The 14,812-nt window shown below is 44.7% G+C and overlaps 1 protein-coding gene across 1 annotated transcript in view; it reads left to right on the forward strand.

Moving 5' to 3' along the window:
* Positions 1 to 14,176, forward strand: part of LOC115116507 (adhesion G protein-coupled receptor B2-like) — a 154,394-nt gene extending 140,218 nt beyond the window's left edge. The window contains exons 16-18 of the mRNA XM_065020258.1: positions 5,012 to 5,051; positions 9,383 to 9,555; positions 13,675 to 14,176. Coding sequence (XP_064876330.1) covers positions 5,012 to 5,051; positions 9,383 to 9,555; positions 13,675 to 14,076 — 615 coding nt within the window. The 3' untranslated portion in view covers positions 14,077 to 14,176. The remainder of the gene's footprint in view (positions 1 to 5,011; positions 5,052 to 9,382; positions 9,556 to 13,674) is intronic.
* Positions 14,177 to 14,812: the final 636 nt, after the last annotated feature.

Here is a 14,812-nt window from a genome sequence, read left to right on the forward strand (position 1 = left end):
TCCACATACTTTTGGTAGTGTATGACACAACAGCCATAAAAGTATTAAGTAGGCCTTGTGAAAAGTGTTACCATAAACTCACTAGAGAGGATAGGAGGACATCTTGAGAGATAGGTGTACATTTTGAGATGATAGGTGTACATTTTTAGAAGATAAGAGGACATAATGAGTAGATAGGACATATTGAGAAGATAGGAGGATGTTGAGAAGATAGGAGGACATATTGAGAAGATATGACATCTTAAGACAATAGGGGGACATCTTGAGAAGATAGGAGGACATAATGAGAAGTAGGGGAGGACATATTGAGAAGATAGGAGGACGACATATTGAGAAGATAGGAGGACATATTGAGAAGAAAGGATGTCTTGAGAGTAATCAGTCTTCAGACTAGAGTACATGTTATATGAGATTAACCACCATTTAACCATTATGGTAGTTAGTTTGGACTGGCTTGGTCCTTCCCATTATCCCTCTATTGTCCTCTCCTCCACTTCCCCTCTCATCTCTCCTCCTCTCACATCTCTTCTTCATCCCAGCATCAGAAGTGTCAGAACGTGTCCTACTGCGGGCAGCAGTGTGGCTCTCTGCGCTACAGCACTAGCACTGCTGGCACTGGAGCTTCTCTCTGCCCATCATCGTCATGCCACCAACAGTCACCATACCCGCCATTATGCCACCCTCACCAGGGCTTCCAACGCAGCTGCCAACAAGGCTGTTACCACAGCCTGCCTCACAACTACCACATGAACCATGAACACATGAACTACGCACTCAACCACACCTTCAACCACGCCTATAACCACGCCCACAACCATGGACAAAACCACAAGTACCTCAACAGCAAATCAGTACGTCTACCACAGTAGATAGCTGCTGTGCCTTCTGTGTCCTAAAGTAGCCAATATATACGTAGCAGTGTAGTAAAGTTATTATGTGGTAGAAAAGTACATTATACACAAAGGTTTCCAGCAATGGCTCCCAAACTGTGGATAAACCCCCTTGTGGTCCAGGAAATGTCTTTCCATTTATTTAATATAAATGGTATTAGCCTGCAAAACATAACAAATCATGTTTTATTATGGTCCGTTGGGGGGAAAGTTTGGAAACCACAGAACTGCACAGTAGATTAGTGACAGCAAGTTTTTATAGTTTTAGCTGCTACCAGTCAGTTGTTTTATGGTGGTGTTTTATATCTATATAGATGTGTTTTTATATCTATATAGATGTGTTTTTAGATCTATATAGATGTGTTTTTAGATCTATATAGATGTGTTTTTAGATCTATATAGATGTGTTTTTAGATCTATATAGATGTGTTTTTAGATCTATATAGATGTGTTTTTAGATTAAGTTTTGGGCTCTAAATGTGCTCTAATCTAATGGCTCTAATCTTCTATTCTTGCATCTTTTCCAATGATAATTCAGCCAGTTGTGTTTTGGGTTATCTTGTGCTTCCAGTGTTGGCTGAACACAGGGCTAATGTGAATGCCCTCCTCAAACGTCTGGACAAACTGTAGTTTGTAATGATGCTGACGGTTAACCTGACTTACTTTCTACACTCAGCCTGTGTGTACGTGTGTGGGTGTGCGTACATACATGCTAAGATGAGGGATATTGAGATATGGAGAGAGCGAGAGAGAGAAAGAGAGAGAGAGAGAGAGAAAGAGAGAGGGAGACAGAGAGAGAGATAGAGAGTGCGAGAGAGAGAGAGGTGAGATGAGAGTCTAAATCCTCATTTGTCCATTTAGGCGAGAGCCATTTGTGCAGCTGTGTGATTTGCGTACTAAGAGCTTTTCTCTCCTCTGAGACTTGTATTCATTCTCTCCCTCTCTCTTTCCCTTTCAAATGTTCCCTTTCTCTTTCTGTCCCTCTATTTATCTGTCTTTCTTTCTCTCCCTCTGTCTTTCTCTCTCTTTCTCTTTAACTCTCCCCTTCTCTCTGCCTTTCCCCTCCCTCCATCTTCTTCCATGTCTTGGTATTTTGGGGTATTTAGTTAGGATCCCCATTAGCTGTTACAAAAGCAGCAGCTACTCTTCCTGGGGTCCATATCTCTCTCTTACTCCCTCTTCTTCTATCTCTTTCACTTTCCCTCCCTCCCTCCCTCCCTCTCTGTCGTGCCCAAAATGCTTTATACTTTAATATCCAAACAAAGGCTTTTGTGAGTGGGTTCCGTGGAGGACGCTAGGCGGATTGTTGCTGTGGGGAGAGAGGAGAAGAGAGAGTGTAGAGGCCTGGGTCTGCATGGCAATGTGGTGCAACGTTCCTTTCACTTTCAAGTTTGAGAGGTTTGCAGGGAGGCCATTTTGGAATGGAACACTGGAACTGTCCCTCATTGAATCCAAGCAATCAGTTTGTGTGGTGCTGTTTGTGTGGTGCTGTTTGTGTGGTGCTGTTTGTGTTGTTTTTTTTACAAAGTAATTTGTTCCAACCAATCAAAGTTGAGGGGAAATTATTTCTTAAAGGTTACAAAAGACAAGCTGAGGGAAACAACAGCAGGAGGCATTATAGTAGGTAGAGGTGGTGTTAGGTTTGGTGACAGAAAGGTAGAGCTGGTGTTAGGTAGAGCTGGTGTTAGGTTTGGTGACAGAAAGAGCTGGTGTTAGGTAGAGCTGGTGTTAGGTAGAGCTGGTGTTAGGTAGAGCTGGTGTTAGGTAGAGCTGGTGTTAGGTTTGGAAACAGAAAGGTAGAGCTGGTGTTAGGTAGAGCAAGTGTTAGGTAGAGCTGGTGTTAGGTTTGGTGACAGAAAGTTAGAGCTGGTGTTAGGTAGAGCTGGTGTTAGGTTTGGTGACAGAAAGGTAGAGCTGGTGTTAGGTAGAGCTGGTGTTAGGTTTGGAAACAGAAAGGTAGAGCTGGTGTTAGGTAGAGCTGGTGTTAGGTAGAGCTGGTGTTAGGTTTGGTGACAGAAAGGTAGAGCTGGTGTTAGGTAGAGCTGGTGTTAGGTAGAGCTGGTGTTAGGTAGAGCTGGTGTTAGGTAGAGCTGGCGTTAGGTTTGGTGACAGAAAGGTAGAGCTGGTGTTAGGTTTGGAAACAGAAAGGTAGAGCTGGTGTTAGGTGGAGCTGGTGTTAGGTAGAGCTGGCGTTAGGTTTGGTGACAGAAAGGTAGAGCTGGTGTTAGGTTTGGAAACAGAAAGGTAGAGCTGGTGTTAGGTGGAGCTGGTGTTAGGTAGAGCTAGTGTTAGGTAGAGCTGGCGTTAGGTTTGGTGACAGAAAGTTAGAGCTGGTGTTAGGTAGAGCTGGTGTTAGGTTTGGTGACAGAAAGGTAGAGCTGGTGTTAGGTAGAGCTAGTGTTAGGTAGAGCTGGTGTTAGGTTTGGTGACAGAAAGGTAGAGCTGGTGTTAGGTAGAGCTGGTGTTAGGTTTAGAAACAGAAAGGTAGAGCTGGTGTTAGGTAGAGCTGGTGTTAGGTAGAACTGGCGTTAGGTTTGGTGACAGAAAGGTAGAGCTGGTGTTAGGTAGAGCTGGCGTTAGGTTTGGTGACAGAAAGGTAGAGCTGGTGTTAGGTAGAGCTGGTGTTAGGTTTGGAAACAGAAAGGTAGAGCTGGTGTTAGGTGGAGCTGGTGTTAGGTAGAGCTAGTGTTAGGTAGAGCTGGCGTTAGGTTTGGTGACAGAAAGTTAGAGCTGGTGTTAGGTAGAGCTGGTGTTAGGTTTGGTGACAGAAAGGTAGAGCTGGTGTTAGGTTTGGTGACAGAAAGGTAGAGCTGGTGTTAGGTTTGGTGACAGAAAGGTAGAGCTGGTGTTAGGTAGAGCTGGTCTTCGGTTTGGAGACAGAAAGGTAGAGCTGGTGTTAGGATTGGAGACAGAAAGGTAGAGCTGGTGTTAGGTTTGGAGACAGAAAGGTAGAGCTGGTGTTAGGTTTGGAGACAGAAAGGTAGAGCTGGTGTTAGGTTTGGAAACAGAAAGGTAGAGCTGGTGTTAGGTTTGGAAACAGAAAGGTAGAGCTGGTGTTAGGTTTGGAAACAGAAAGGTAGAGGTGGTGTTATTGGTCCAGCATCTTACGGGTTTGGCCGGGGTAGGCCGTCATCGTAAATAAGAATTTGTTCTTAACTGACTTGCCAGTTAAATAAAGCTTAAATTAACAACAACAAATCTTCTGTAGCACCATTAGAAAGGTGTAATCTAACCTCTCTGTCTCTAAATCATCATCTGTAGGACCATTAGAAAGGTGTATTCTAGCATCTCTGTCTCTAAATCATCATCTGTAGGACCTTTATAAAGGTGTAATCTAACATCTCTGTCTCTAAATCATCATCTGTAGGACCATTAGAAAGGTGTATTCTAGCATCTCTGTCTCTAAATCATCATCTGTAGGACCTTTATAAAGGTGTAATCTAACATCTCTGTCTCTAAATCATCATCTGTAGGACCATTAGAAAGGTGTATTCTAGCATCTCTGTCTCTAAATCATCATCTGTAGGACCATTAGAAAGGTGTAGTCTAACTGTGTATTGCTGTGATGTTATTTTCATCTTTCAAAAGCACTTCTCCTCTCATCTTCAGTCGTTTCTGTTTCATCTGTGAGGGTCTGTCCCTGTTTGCTAGGGCTGTCTGGCTTCAATATGGCTGTCTGGCATCAATATGCAATGGAAATGAATCGCTGTCTCTTGATGTTGTGTTAGTTGGAATAGAATATTAGACTTTATTATTCTGTTTCCAATGTTGCCCCAAAACCATACTATTACGCACGCACGCACGCACGCACGCACGCACGCACACACACACACACACACACACACACACACACACACACACACACACACACACACACACACACACACACACACACACACACACACACACACACACACACACACACACACACACACACACACACACACACACACACACACACACACACACACACACACACACACACACACACACACACACACACACACACACACACACACACACACACACACACACACACACACACACACACACACACACACACACACACACACACACACTGCTGTGTAACTGTCTCTCTTCTGCCCCATGCTCTCTGCCAGTCGGACTTTGAAAAAGATGTGGACCTGGCATGTCAAACAGGTAGGATCTCTCTCTCTCACTCTCCATCTCTCTCTCACTCTCTCACGCTCGCTATCTCTCTCTCTCAAGCCATCTCTCTCTCTCTCTATCTCTCTCTCGCTCTCTCTCTCTCTCTCTCTCACGCTCGCTATCTCTCTCTCTCTCTCTCAAGCCATCTCTCTCTCCATCTCTCTCACTCTCCATCTCTCTCTATCTCTCTCACCTCTTCTCTCTCTCTCTATCTCGCTCCCCCTCTCTATCTCTCTCTCCCCCTTTCTCTCTCTCTCCCCCTTTCTCTCTCTCCCTCTCTCGCTCACTTTCCATCTCTCTCTTTCTCCTTCTCTCGCCCCTTTCGCTCTCTCTCTCTCTCTCTCTCTCTCTCTCTCTCTCGCTCCCCCTCTATCTGTCTCTCCCCCTTTCTCTCCCTCTCTCGCTCATTTTCCATCTCTCCCTTTCTCTCTCTATCTCTCTCTCTCTCTCTCTCTCCCCTCTCCCTCCCTCCCCCCCTCTCTCTCTCTCTCTCTCTCTATCACACTCTTTTGTATCAGTCTAACATGCTGTCAATGTGCCCATGGGGAGCACTACGCTGTAGCTAAGGCTTGCTTGTCTGAATGTAAATGCAGTGATGGGAACAATTGAGTCTCGGAATTCAATCATGAGCGGTACTATTTTGCCCTGTCAATCACACTGATTTCATCCAATGGGATCTCTCCGACTTGACGGAATGAATCTGTTATTGGCTGAGCTCGGTAGCCCTTGAGTCGGTTCAGAGCCGCAATGTTCCCCGTCACTGGAATTTAGATGTGTGTGTCTGTGTGTGCGTGTGTGTGGCTGTATGCCCGTACGTGTGTGTGTGTGTGTGATGTATGTAACACTGTGGATGTAAATTAACACCCAGCCATGGTTACTTTCCCCCCTCCACCCTTGCAGAGAGAGGACACCCATGTAAGTCTGGCACCAGCCTGACCCTCATAACACAGTCAATCACTAATGGCCCAACTCTAATTTGAGATCTACATCAAACTCCTGACTCAAACTTTCATGCAAATCTTGTAGGACGTGAAACGCTGCAGGGATGCAGTATTATGTGTTTGTAGATTTAAGGTGGTCTCTGATTGCAGGCCCTGTTCATTAGAACAACGGAGTATTGTATTCCCTGACGAAGGCTATGCCAAGATTGTTCTCTGATTTAGTTCTATCGAACACGCTATTGTAATAATATAATGTAATAACACAAAAATTCTTCTTTTATCTCTCATTAACATCAATACACAGAAACTGTGTGAAACTTTGAGCTACTTACCGATGTACTTGCAGATTGTCCTATAAGTTAATTGTGGCCCAGCAGTGACCACTCTAAACTCTGACGCTGTGTGCATGTAATTCAGCATGACTGTGTGACTGCGAGGTGAGACCCATGATGGTACACCTTCGGACTGCATTCAATCAAAAAACATTTACTGGATTGATTGAATGTGGCCCATTGAGTGACCATATTCAATCTGACCGGTATAAACTTGATTGGCTGACCAGGTTAGCATGAATGTGTTATTCATTTGCATGTTGCTCTAGTCCAGGACAACTCCAGTCCTCCAGGGTCTGGTTGGAGTCACACTTTGTCTCCATCCCTAGCAAACACAGCCGATGAATCAAATTCAATTCTAAACTGAAGATCATGATTAGGTGATTATTGGAGGCAGGTGTGTTAGCTGGGGCTGGGGCACCAATCAGGCCCTGGAGGACTGGCGTTGGCCATCCCTTGTCTAGTTGAACTGGTGTTCTGACTATATACAGTAGGCCATGGTATTCTGACCTTGTATGTCTGTCTATTGCAATGACTAAGGTTACGCCTCAAATTACACCCTATTCCTAAGTGGACTACTTTGATTAGACAACCAAAACAAACAAGTGCACTATACAGGAACAGGATGATATTTGGCCTTACCAGTTAGTCATATATTGTAGTTGGGTATTTTAGAAGAGTGTTCATTCCTTTGTTTGTTCACTAAACTAAAAGTATGAAAATGAAAAGGACAACCAAAACATTCTCTAAGTTTCATTGTGGTCTCAGTATAAGACATAAAATCTCATCCTACCTTGCTGTTGGTATCAGGACACACACACCCACACACACACACACACACACACACACACACACACACAATATAAAGCAATCTGTCACAACTAGACAGGGAATAATGAGTTCCCATAGTGGCCATGTGATGGAATGGAAGGCCACAGCAGGGGGTTACCCAGGTCCATTTCATTTGAAGCCAACTGCATTTTACACAATGTCACTGACTATGTCCCAAAATGGCTCTACTATTGACCTGAGCCCTATGGGCCCTGGTCAAAAGTAGTGCACTAAACAAGGAATAGGGTGTCATGTGGGACAGAGATACTCTCTCATACATCTTATCAACTAGCCAGACCGCCTCTATCTACAGTATATACTGTGTGAGAATAGCTGAGGGCCACAGTGTCAGGAACAAAGCTCACCTCTGCTGAGTCACCAATACCACAGGACCGGGAGTCTAGAGAGAGTTTTCTGTCTTCATTCCAGTATATTTCAAGGGTTGTCTGCATATATGATGAATGGGTCTGCTTTTTGTCATGTTTTGTTGCTGTTTTTTAAATTGTATTAATTCCACAGGTGTCTATTATATTAAAACCATGTCAGGAGGCTCAATGCATACTCTCTCTCTCTCTCTCTCTCTCTCTCTCTCTCTCTCTCTCTCTCTCTCTCTCTCTCTCTCTCTCTCTCTCTCTCTCTCTCTCTCTCTCTCTCTCTCTCTCTCTCTCTCTCTCTCTCTCTCTCTCTCTCTCTCTCTCTCTCTCTCTCTCTCTCTCTGGTCATACTGTTTTTATACCATCTTACCTATTTTAACTTTTTTTTTTTTATGTACTGTATTGTAAGTTCAATATATATGCCTCAAACTCTTATTCATATCCCTTTATCCTGCATTCTATATCTATCTTTCTCTCTATCTCTATCCTGCACTCTCTCTATTCTGCTCTCTATCTCCATCCTGCTCTATCTCTATTTTGCTCTCTATCTCTATCCTGATCTATATCTATCCTGTTCTCTATCCTGCTCTCTATCTCTATCCTGCACTCTCTCTATTCTGCTCTCTATCTCCATCCTGCTCTATCTCTATTCTGCTCTCTATCTCTATCCTGATCTATATCTATTCTGTTCTCTATCCTGCTCTCTATCTCTATCCTGCACTCTCTCTATTCTGCTCTCTATCTCCATCCTGCTCTATCTCTATTCTGCTCTCTATCTCTATCCTGCACTCTCTCTATTCTGCTCTCTATCTCCATCCTGCTCTATCTCTATTCTGCTCTCTATCTCTATTCTGCTCTCTATCTCTATTCTGCTCTCTATCTCTATCCTGATCTATATCTATTCTGTTCTCTATCCTGCTCTCTATCTCTATTCTGCTCTCTATCTCCATCCTGCTCTATCTCTATTCTGCTCTCTATCTCTATTTCTATTCTGTTCTCTATCCTGCTCTCTATCTCTATCCTGCTCCATACCTATTCTGTTCTCTATATATATTCTGCTCTCTATCTCTATTCTGCTCTCTATCTCTATCCTGCTCTATACCTATTCTGTTCTCTATCTCCATCCTGCTCTATATCTATTCTGCTCTCTATCTCTATTCTGCTCTCTTTATCTATCCTGCTCTATATCTATTCTGCTCTCTATCTCTATCCTGCTGTATATAAATATTATGTTCTCTATCTCTATCCTGCTCTATATCTCTATCCTGCTCTCTCTAAATTCTGCTCTCAATCTCTATTCTGCTCTCTATCTCTATTCTGTTCTAAATCTATTCTGCTCCCTTCCTCTTTTCTGCTCTCTATCTCTAATCTGTTCTCCATGTCTATTCTGCTCTCTCTCTTTTCTGCTCTCTATCTCTATTCTGCTCTGTATCTCCATCTCTATATTCTGCTCTCTATATCTATCATGCTCTCTATCTCTATTCTGCTCTCTATCTCTATTCTGCTCTCTATCTCTATTCTGCTCTCTATATCTATCCTGCTCTGTATCTCTATTCTGCTCTCTATCTCTATTCTGCTCTCTATCTTGCTCTCTATCTCTATCCTACTCTGTCTCTATTCTGCTCTCTATCTCTATTCTGCTCTCTATCTTGCTCTCTATCTCTATCCTACTCTGTCTCTATTCTGCTCTCTATCTCTAAATTCTGCTCTCTATCTCTATTCTGCTCTCTATCTCTATTCTGCTCTCTATCTCTATTCTGTTCTCCATCTATATTCTGCTCTTTATCCCCACCTCCTTTCCCCTCTCTCCCCTCCTCCTCTCTCCTCTCACTCTCTCCCTCCAGTCATCTTCAAGGAAGTTAACACCTGTAACCCAGCAACCATCACCGGGACCCTCTCCCGTATCTCCCTTGATGAAGAGGATGACCCCAAGCTGGCGGCCCACCAGGAGGGGGGCCTAGGGGTCAACTTCAGCTCCCTCCCTGGAAACATCCCCCCTCCCAACCTACTCGTCCAGGTGAGGGATTGGATGGATGAATAAATGGGCAGACGGGCGATGGGATTAAATGCAAAATAAATCTACTAACACAATCAAATGTAGTTTCATTTAAGCCTATCAGTGTGCAGTACATTTGCATAGACCGTCCCTCTCAGGCATGTTGGGTCATTAGGGGCGGCAGGTAGAGTAGCGGTTAGAGAGTCAACTCAGAGGGTTGCCAGTTCGAATCCCGGGTCCAATGGGAAAAATCTGTCGGGACGTGAGCTGGCAACCGGAGGGTTGCTGGTATGAAATCCTAGATGCCATTGACTGCTGTTGTTCCCTTGAGCAAGGGACCCCCACAACAACAGCTCCCTGGGCGCCGAGTATGGCAGCCCCCCACACCACTCCAAAACCTTAATATATATACAGAGCATTCGGAAAGTATTAAGACACCTTGACTTATTCCACATTATGTAACGTTACAGCCTTATTCTAAAATTGATTACATTGTTTTGTTTTCTTCATCAACACCCCATAATGAAAAAGCAAAAACAGGTTTTTAGAACATTTAGCAAATTTACAGAAAATAAAAAACTGAATTAAACACATTTACATAAGTATTCAGACCGTTTACTCAGTACTTTGCTGAAGCACCTTTGGCAGCGATTACAGCCTCGTATCTTCTTGGGTATGACACTACAAGCTTGGCACACCTGTGTTTTGGGAGTTTCTCTCATTCTTCTCTGCAGATCATCTCAAGCTCTGTCAGTTTGGATCGGGAGTGTTGCTTCACAGCTTTTTTCAGGTGTCTCCAGAGATGTTCGATTGGGTTCTAGTCTGGGATCTCGCTGGGCCACTCAAGGACATTCAGAGACTTGTCCTGAATCCACTCCTAAGTTGCCTTGGCTGTGTGCTAAGGGTCAATGTCCTGTTGGAAGGTGAACCGTTGTCCCAGTCTGAGGTCCAGAGCTCTCTGGAGTAGGTTTTCAACCCGTTTGGGAAAGGCGTGCCTCTAGCGGGACACCTCGACAACATCCGGAGCATCTGGAGTAGGTTTTCAACCTGTTTGGGAAAGGCGTGCCGCTAGCGGGAGCCCTCGACAACATCCGGAGCATCTGGAGTAGGTTTTCAACCTGTTTGGGAAAGGCGTGCCGCTAGCGGGACACCTCGACAACATCCGGAGCTCTCTGGAGTAGGTTTTCAACCTGTTTGGCAAAGGCGTGCCGCTAGCGGGACACCTCGACAACATCCGGAGCTCTCTGGAGTAGGTTTTCAACCTGTTTGGGAAAGGCGTGCCGCTAGCGGGACACCTCGACAACATCCGGAGCATCTGGAGTAGGTTTTCAACCTGTTTGGGAAAGGCGTGCCGCTAGCGGGACACCTCGACAACATCGGGAGCAGGTTTTCAACCTGTTTGGGAAAAGCGTGCCGCTAGCGGGACACCTCGACAACATCCGGAGCATCTGGTGTAGGTTTTCAACCTGTTTGGGAAAGGCATGCCGCTAGTGGGACAACTTGACAACATCCGGAGCTCTCTGTAGTAGGTTTTCAACCTGTTTGGGAAAGGCGTGCCGCTAGCGGGACACCTCGACAACAGCCGGTGAAATTGCAGAGCGCCAAATTCAAATGTAATGACTATAATTATTTAACATTCATGAAAATACAAGTGTAATACATCAAAATAACTCTTAACTTGTTGTTAATCCAGCCGCCATGTCAGATTTAAAAAATGTTTTACGGCTAAAGCAAACCATTCGATTATGTGAGGACAGCGCCCTGCTTACGAACACATGAAAAACGTATTTCAACCAGGCAAGTGCAACACAAAAGTCAGAAATGGCGATATAAAAATGCCTTACCTTTGATGATTTACTTCTGTTGGCATTCAAAAAATGTTGTTCGATAATGTCCTTCTTTATATCCATAAAAAATCAGTTTAGCTGACGCACTTCAGTCAATAATCCATCCAGTTTCCCTCCATCAAAATGCATACAAAATGAATCCCAAACGTTACTAATAAACTTTTACAAACAAGTCAAACAACGTTTATAATCAAACCTTAGGTATCCTAATACGCAAATAAACAATCAAATTTAAGACTGAGAATAGTATGTTCATTACCGGAGATAAATAAGAAAGAACGTGCTTTCCTCCACGCGCATGGAAACACTACAGCCAAAATGGGAGCCACCTAGAAAAACTACAATTTCTGGGTAATTTTCCCAAAAACCAGCCTAAACTCTTTCTAAAGACTGTTGACATCTACCAATTATATGCATATCCTAGCTTCTGGGCCTGATAACAGGCAGTTTACTTTGGGCATACTGCCACCTATCCCAAATAAGTTTTAAGGATCTCTCCTTACTTTGCTCTGTTCATCTTTCCCTCTATCCTGACTAGTCTCCCAGTCCCTGTCGCTGAAAAACATCCCCACAGGATGATGCTGCCACCACCATGCTACTCCGTAGGGATAGTGCCAGGATTCCTCCAGATGTGACGATTGGCATTCAGGCCAAAGAGTTCAATCTTGGTTTCATCAGAACAGAGAATCTTGTTTCTTAATCTGAGAGCAATTTGGTGCCTTTTGGCAAACTCCAAGCGTGCTGTCATGTGCCTTTTATAGAGAGCTAGCTTCCATCTGGCCACTCTACCATAAAGGCCTCATTGGTGGAGTGCTGCAGAGATTGTTGTCCTTCTGGAAGGTTCTCCCATCTCCACAGAGGAACTCTGTAGCTCTGCCAGAGTGACCATCGAGTTCTTGGTCACCTCCCTTGACCAAGGTCCTTCTCCCCCGATTGCTCAATTTGGCCAGGCGGCCAGCTCTAGGAAGAGTCTTCCAAATTTCTTCCATTTAAGAATGATGAAGACCACTGTTCCTGGGGACCTTCAATGCTGTAGAAGTGTTTGGTACCCTTCCCCACATCTGTGCCTCAACACAAGCCTGTCTCGGAGCACTACGGACAATTCCTTTGACGTCATGACTTGTTTTTTTCTCTGGCATTGTCACAATCATCATCAAGGAAATGACCAGACCAAGGTTTAGGGTGGTAAGCGTACATTCCTTTATTTTTAAAAGTCGCCAACAAAACAATAAACAACAAAACGAAAGTGAAGCTCTGTGAGGCTATACATGCCACTAACAAAGACAACCCACAAATGAGAAAAGGAAAAGGCTGCCTAAGTATGATTCCCAATCAGAGACAACGATAGACAGCTGTCTCTGATTGAGAATCATACCCGGCCAAAAACAAAGAACCAGAAAGCATAGACTTTCCCACCCGAGTCACACCCTGACCAAACAAACATCTCTACGGTCAGGGCATGACAGGCATGCACTGTTAACTGTGGGACACTATATAGACAGGTGTGTTCCTTTCCAAATCATGTCCAATCAATTGAATTTACAGCGTGGACTCCAATCAAGTTTTAGAAACATCTCATGGATGATCAATGGAAAAGAGGATACACCTGAGCTCAATATTGAGTCTCATAACAAAAGGTCTAAAAACGTATGTAAATTAGGTAAATCTGTTTTTGCTTTGTGATTATGGGCTATTGTGTGTAGATTACTGAGGATATAAATATGTTTTTATCCATTTTAGAATACAGCTGTAACTTAACAAAATATGGAAAAAAAGTCAAGGGGTCTGAATACTTTTCAAATGCACTGTACGCTGTATGTCTGTCTTTTGGAGTGGTTGGGTTTTAAAGGTGTGTCAAATTTTGATTGGTCCTGTACATTGACCAATAAAGGGATCTTAATCTTACAATAGTTTTTTACCAGAAATTAAGTAAGTAATGATATCAACGCTAACTAATCTATATTGTCTTCAGTGATAGCATACTTTTATGTAATAGTTTCTATCTAGAACCTAAAAGGGTTCTTCGTCTGTCTCCATAGGGGAACCCTTTGAAACTCTTTTTGATTCCAGGTAGAACCTGTTTGATTCCAAGTAGAACCCTTTTGGCTTCCATATAAAAACTATTTCCACAGAGGGTTCTACATGGAACCCAAAAGTGTTCTGCTATGGGGACAGGCGAAGAACCCTTTTGGAACCCATTTTTCAAAGAGTGTATTTAGTGATGTCAGTGATAATATCTGTAGTGTATTTAGTGATGACTCCTTAATATGAGTTTCCCCGTCTCACCATGCAGGTTCCCTCACTGGGTGTTCTGAACGAGCTGAGTGACACCACTGTGAAAAAGGAGGTGAACGTGGAGCAGCAGATGCACCAGGGGAACCCCAGGAACACGGCGCCTGTCTACCTGTGCACTGAGAGCGGGATGGGCTGGTCTCGACCGCCCCCTCCTCCCAACACTCTGGATGGACCTTGTGGGGGAGGGGAGGGGGACTATATGGTGTTACCCCGTAGGACGGTCAGTTTAAAACCCCCTCTGCCCCCAGGTCTGGGGCTGGGGCTGGGGGGCGAGGACAAGCCGCTAAACATCGCAGTGGACGACCCGCCCTTCCCCCCGCCCCCATCGCCCATGACCCTCCACCCTGCAGAGAGCGAGGCCTACCCAGCTGACTTCATCTCCCCGGCGACCACAACATGAACATCGGCATGAACATGAACCGCTCTTACGGGACGCTCAAGCAGCTCCCCGTGCACGGGAGTCAAGGTCCCCAGGGCCACATGCACGCTCCGGGCGTCCACGTGCATGGGGGCCACATGCATGACTACGGGCACTCGCTGAAGCCTGGCCAGAGGCCATCGGTGAGGCAGATTCTAACAGGAGGGGGAGGCGCGGTGGAGCGCAACCGGACCCTGCCACGCAACCTGGGCAGCACCAACACTAACACCAGCCTCTCCGCTGGCTCCCTGGAGGTAAAGAGAGAGTGATGGAGGGACGGGAGGAGAGTGTTTACAACCAGGTTGTATGACAGCTAGCATCAGTCTCTCTGCTAGCTGAAAGGGGGTGATGGAGGGAACAGAAGGGATGATGGGAGGAGAAGGAGTGCCAGATACAAACACTCACTCCGCTCTCCATACACACACGTTGTCCAGATACAAGGTTAACCAAAACCCATGACAGAAAGATCACACACCAATCTTTTTCAAATACACACTGTGTGTTATTAGAGGGCTGAAAGCGCTTATTGTTGAAACATAGTGATTTTCTATATAGTAATGTCCCAGGGTTGATATTAGCAGAGAAAGAAGATGGGTATGAACAATAAACCAGGGTATTGAATGGTGATTTAACTGTGGATGCCACTGTGATCCAGGTCTGTCAGAAGTCTGTGTGTGAGCCGTGTGTGTGTACTTGTGTGTACGTGTGTGTATGTGTG

Source organism: Oncorhynchus nerka, linkage group LG7, assembly GCF_034236695.1.
Source record: "Oncorhynchus nerka isolate Pitt River linkage group LG7, Oner_Uvic_2.0, whole genome shotgun sequence".
NCBI lineage: Eukaryota > Metazoa > Chordata > Actinopteri > Salmoniformes > Salmonidae > Oncorhynchus > Oncorhynchus nerka.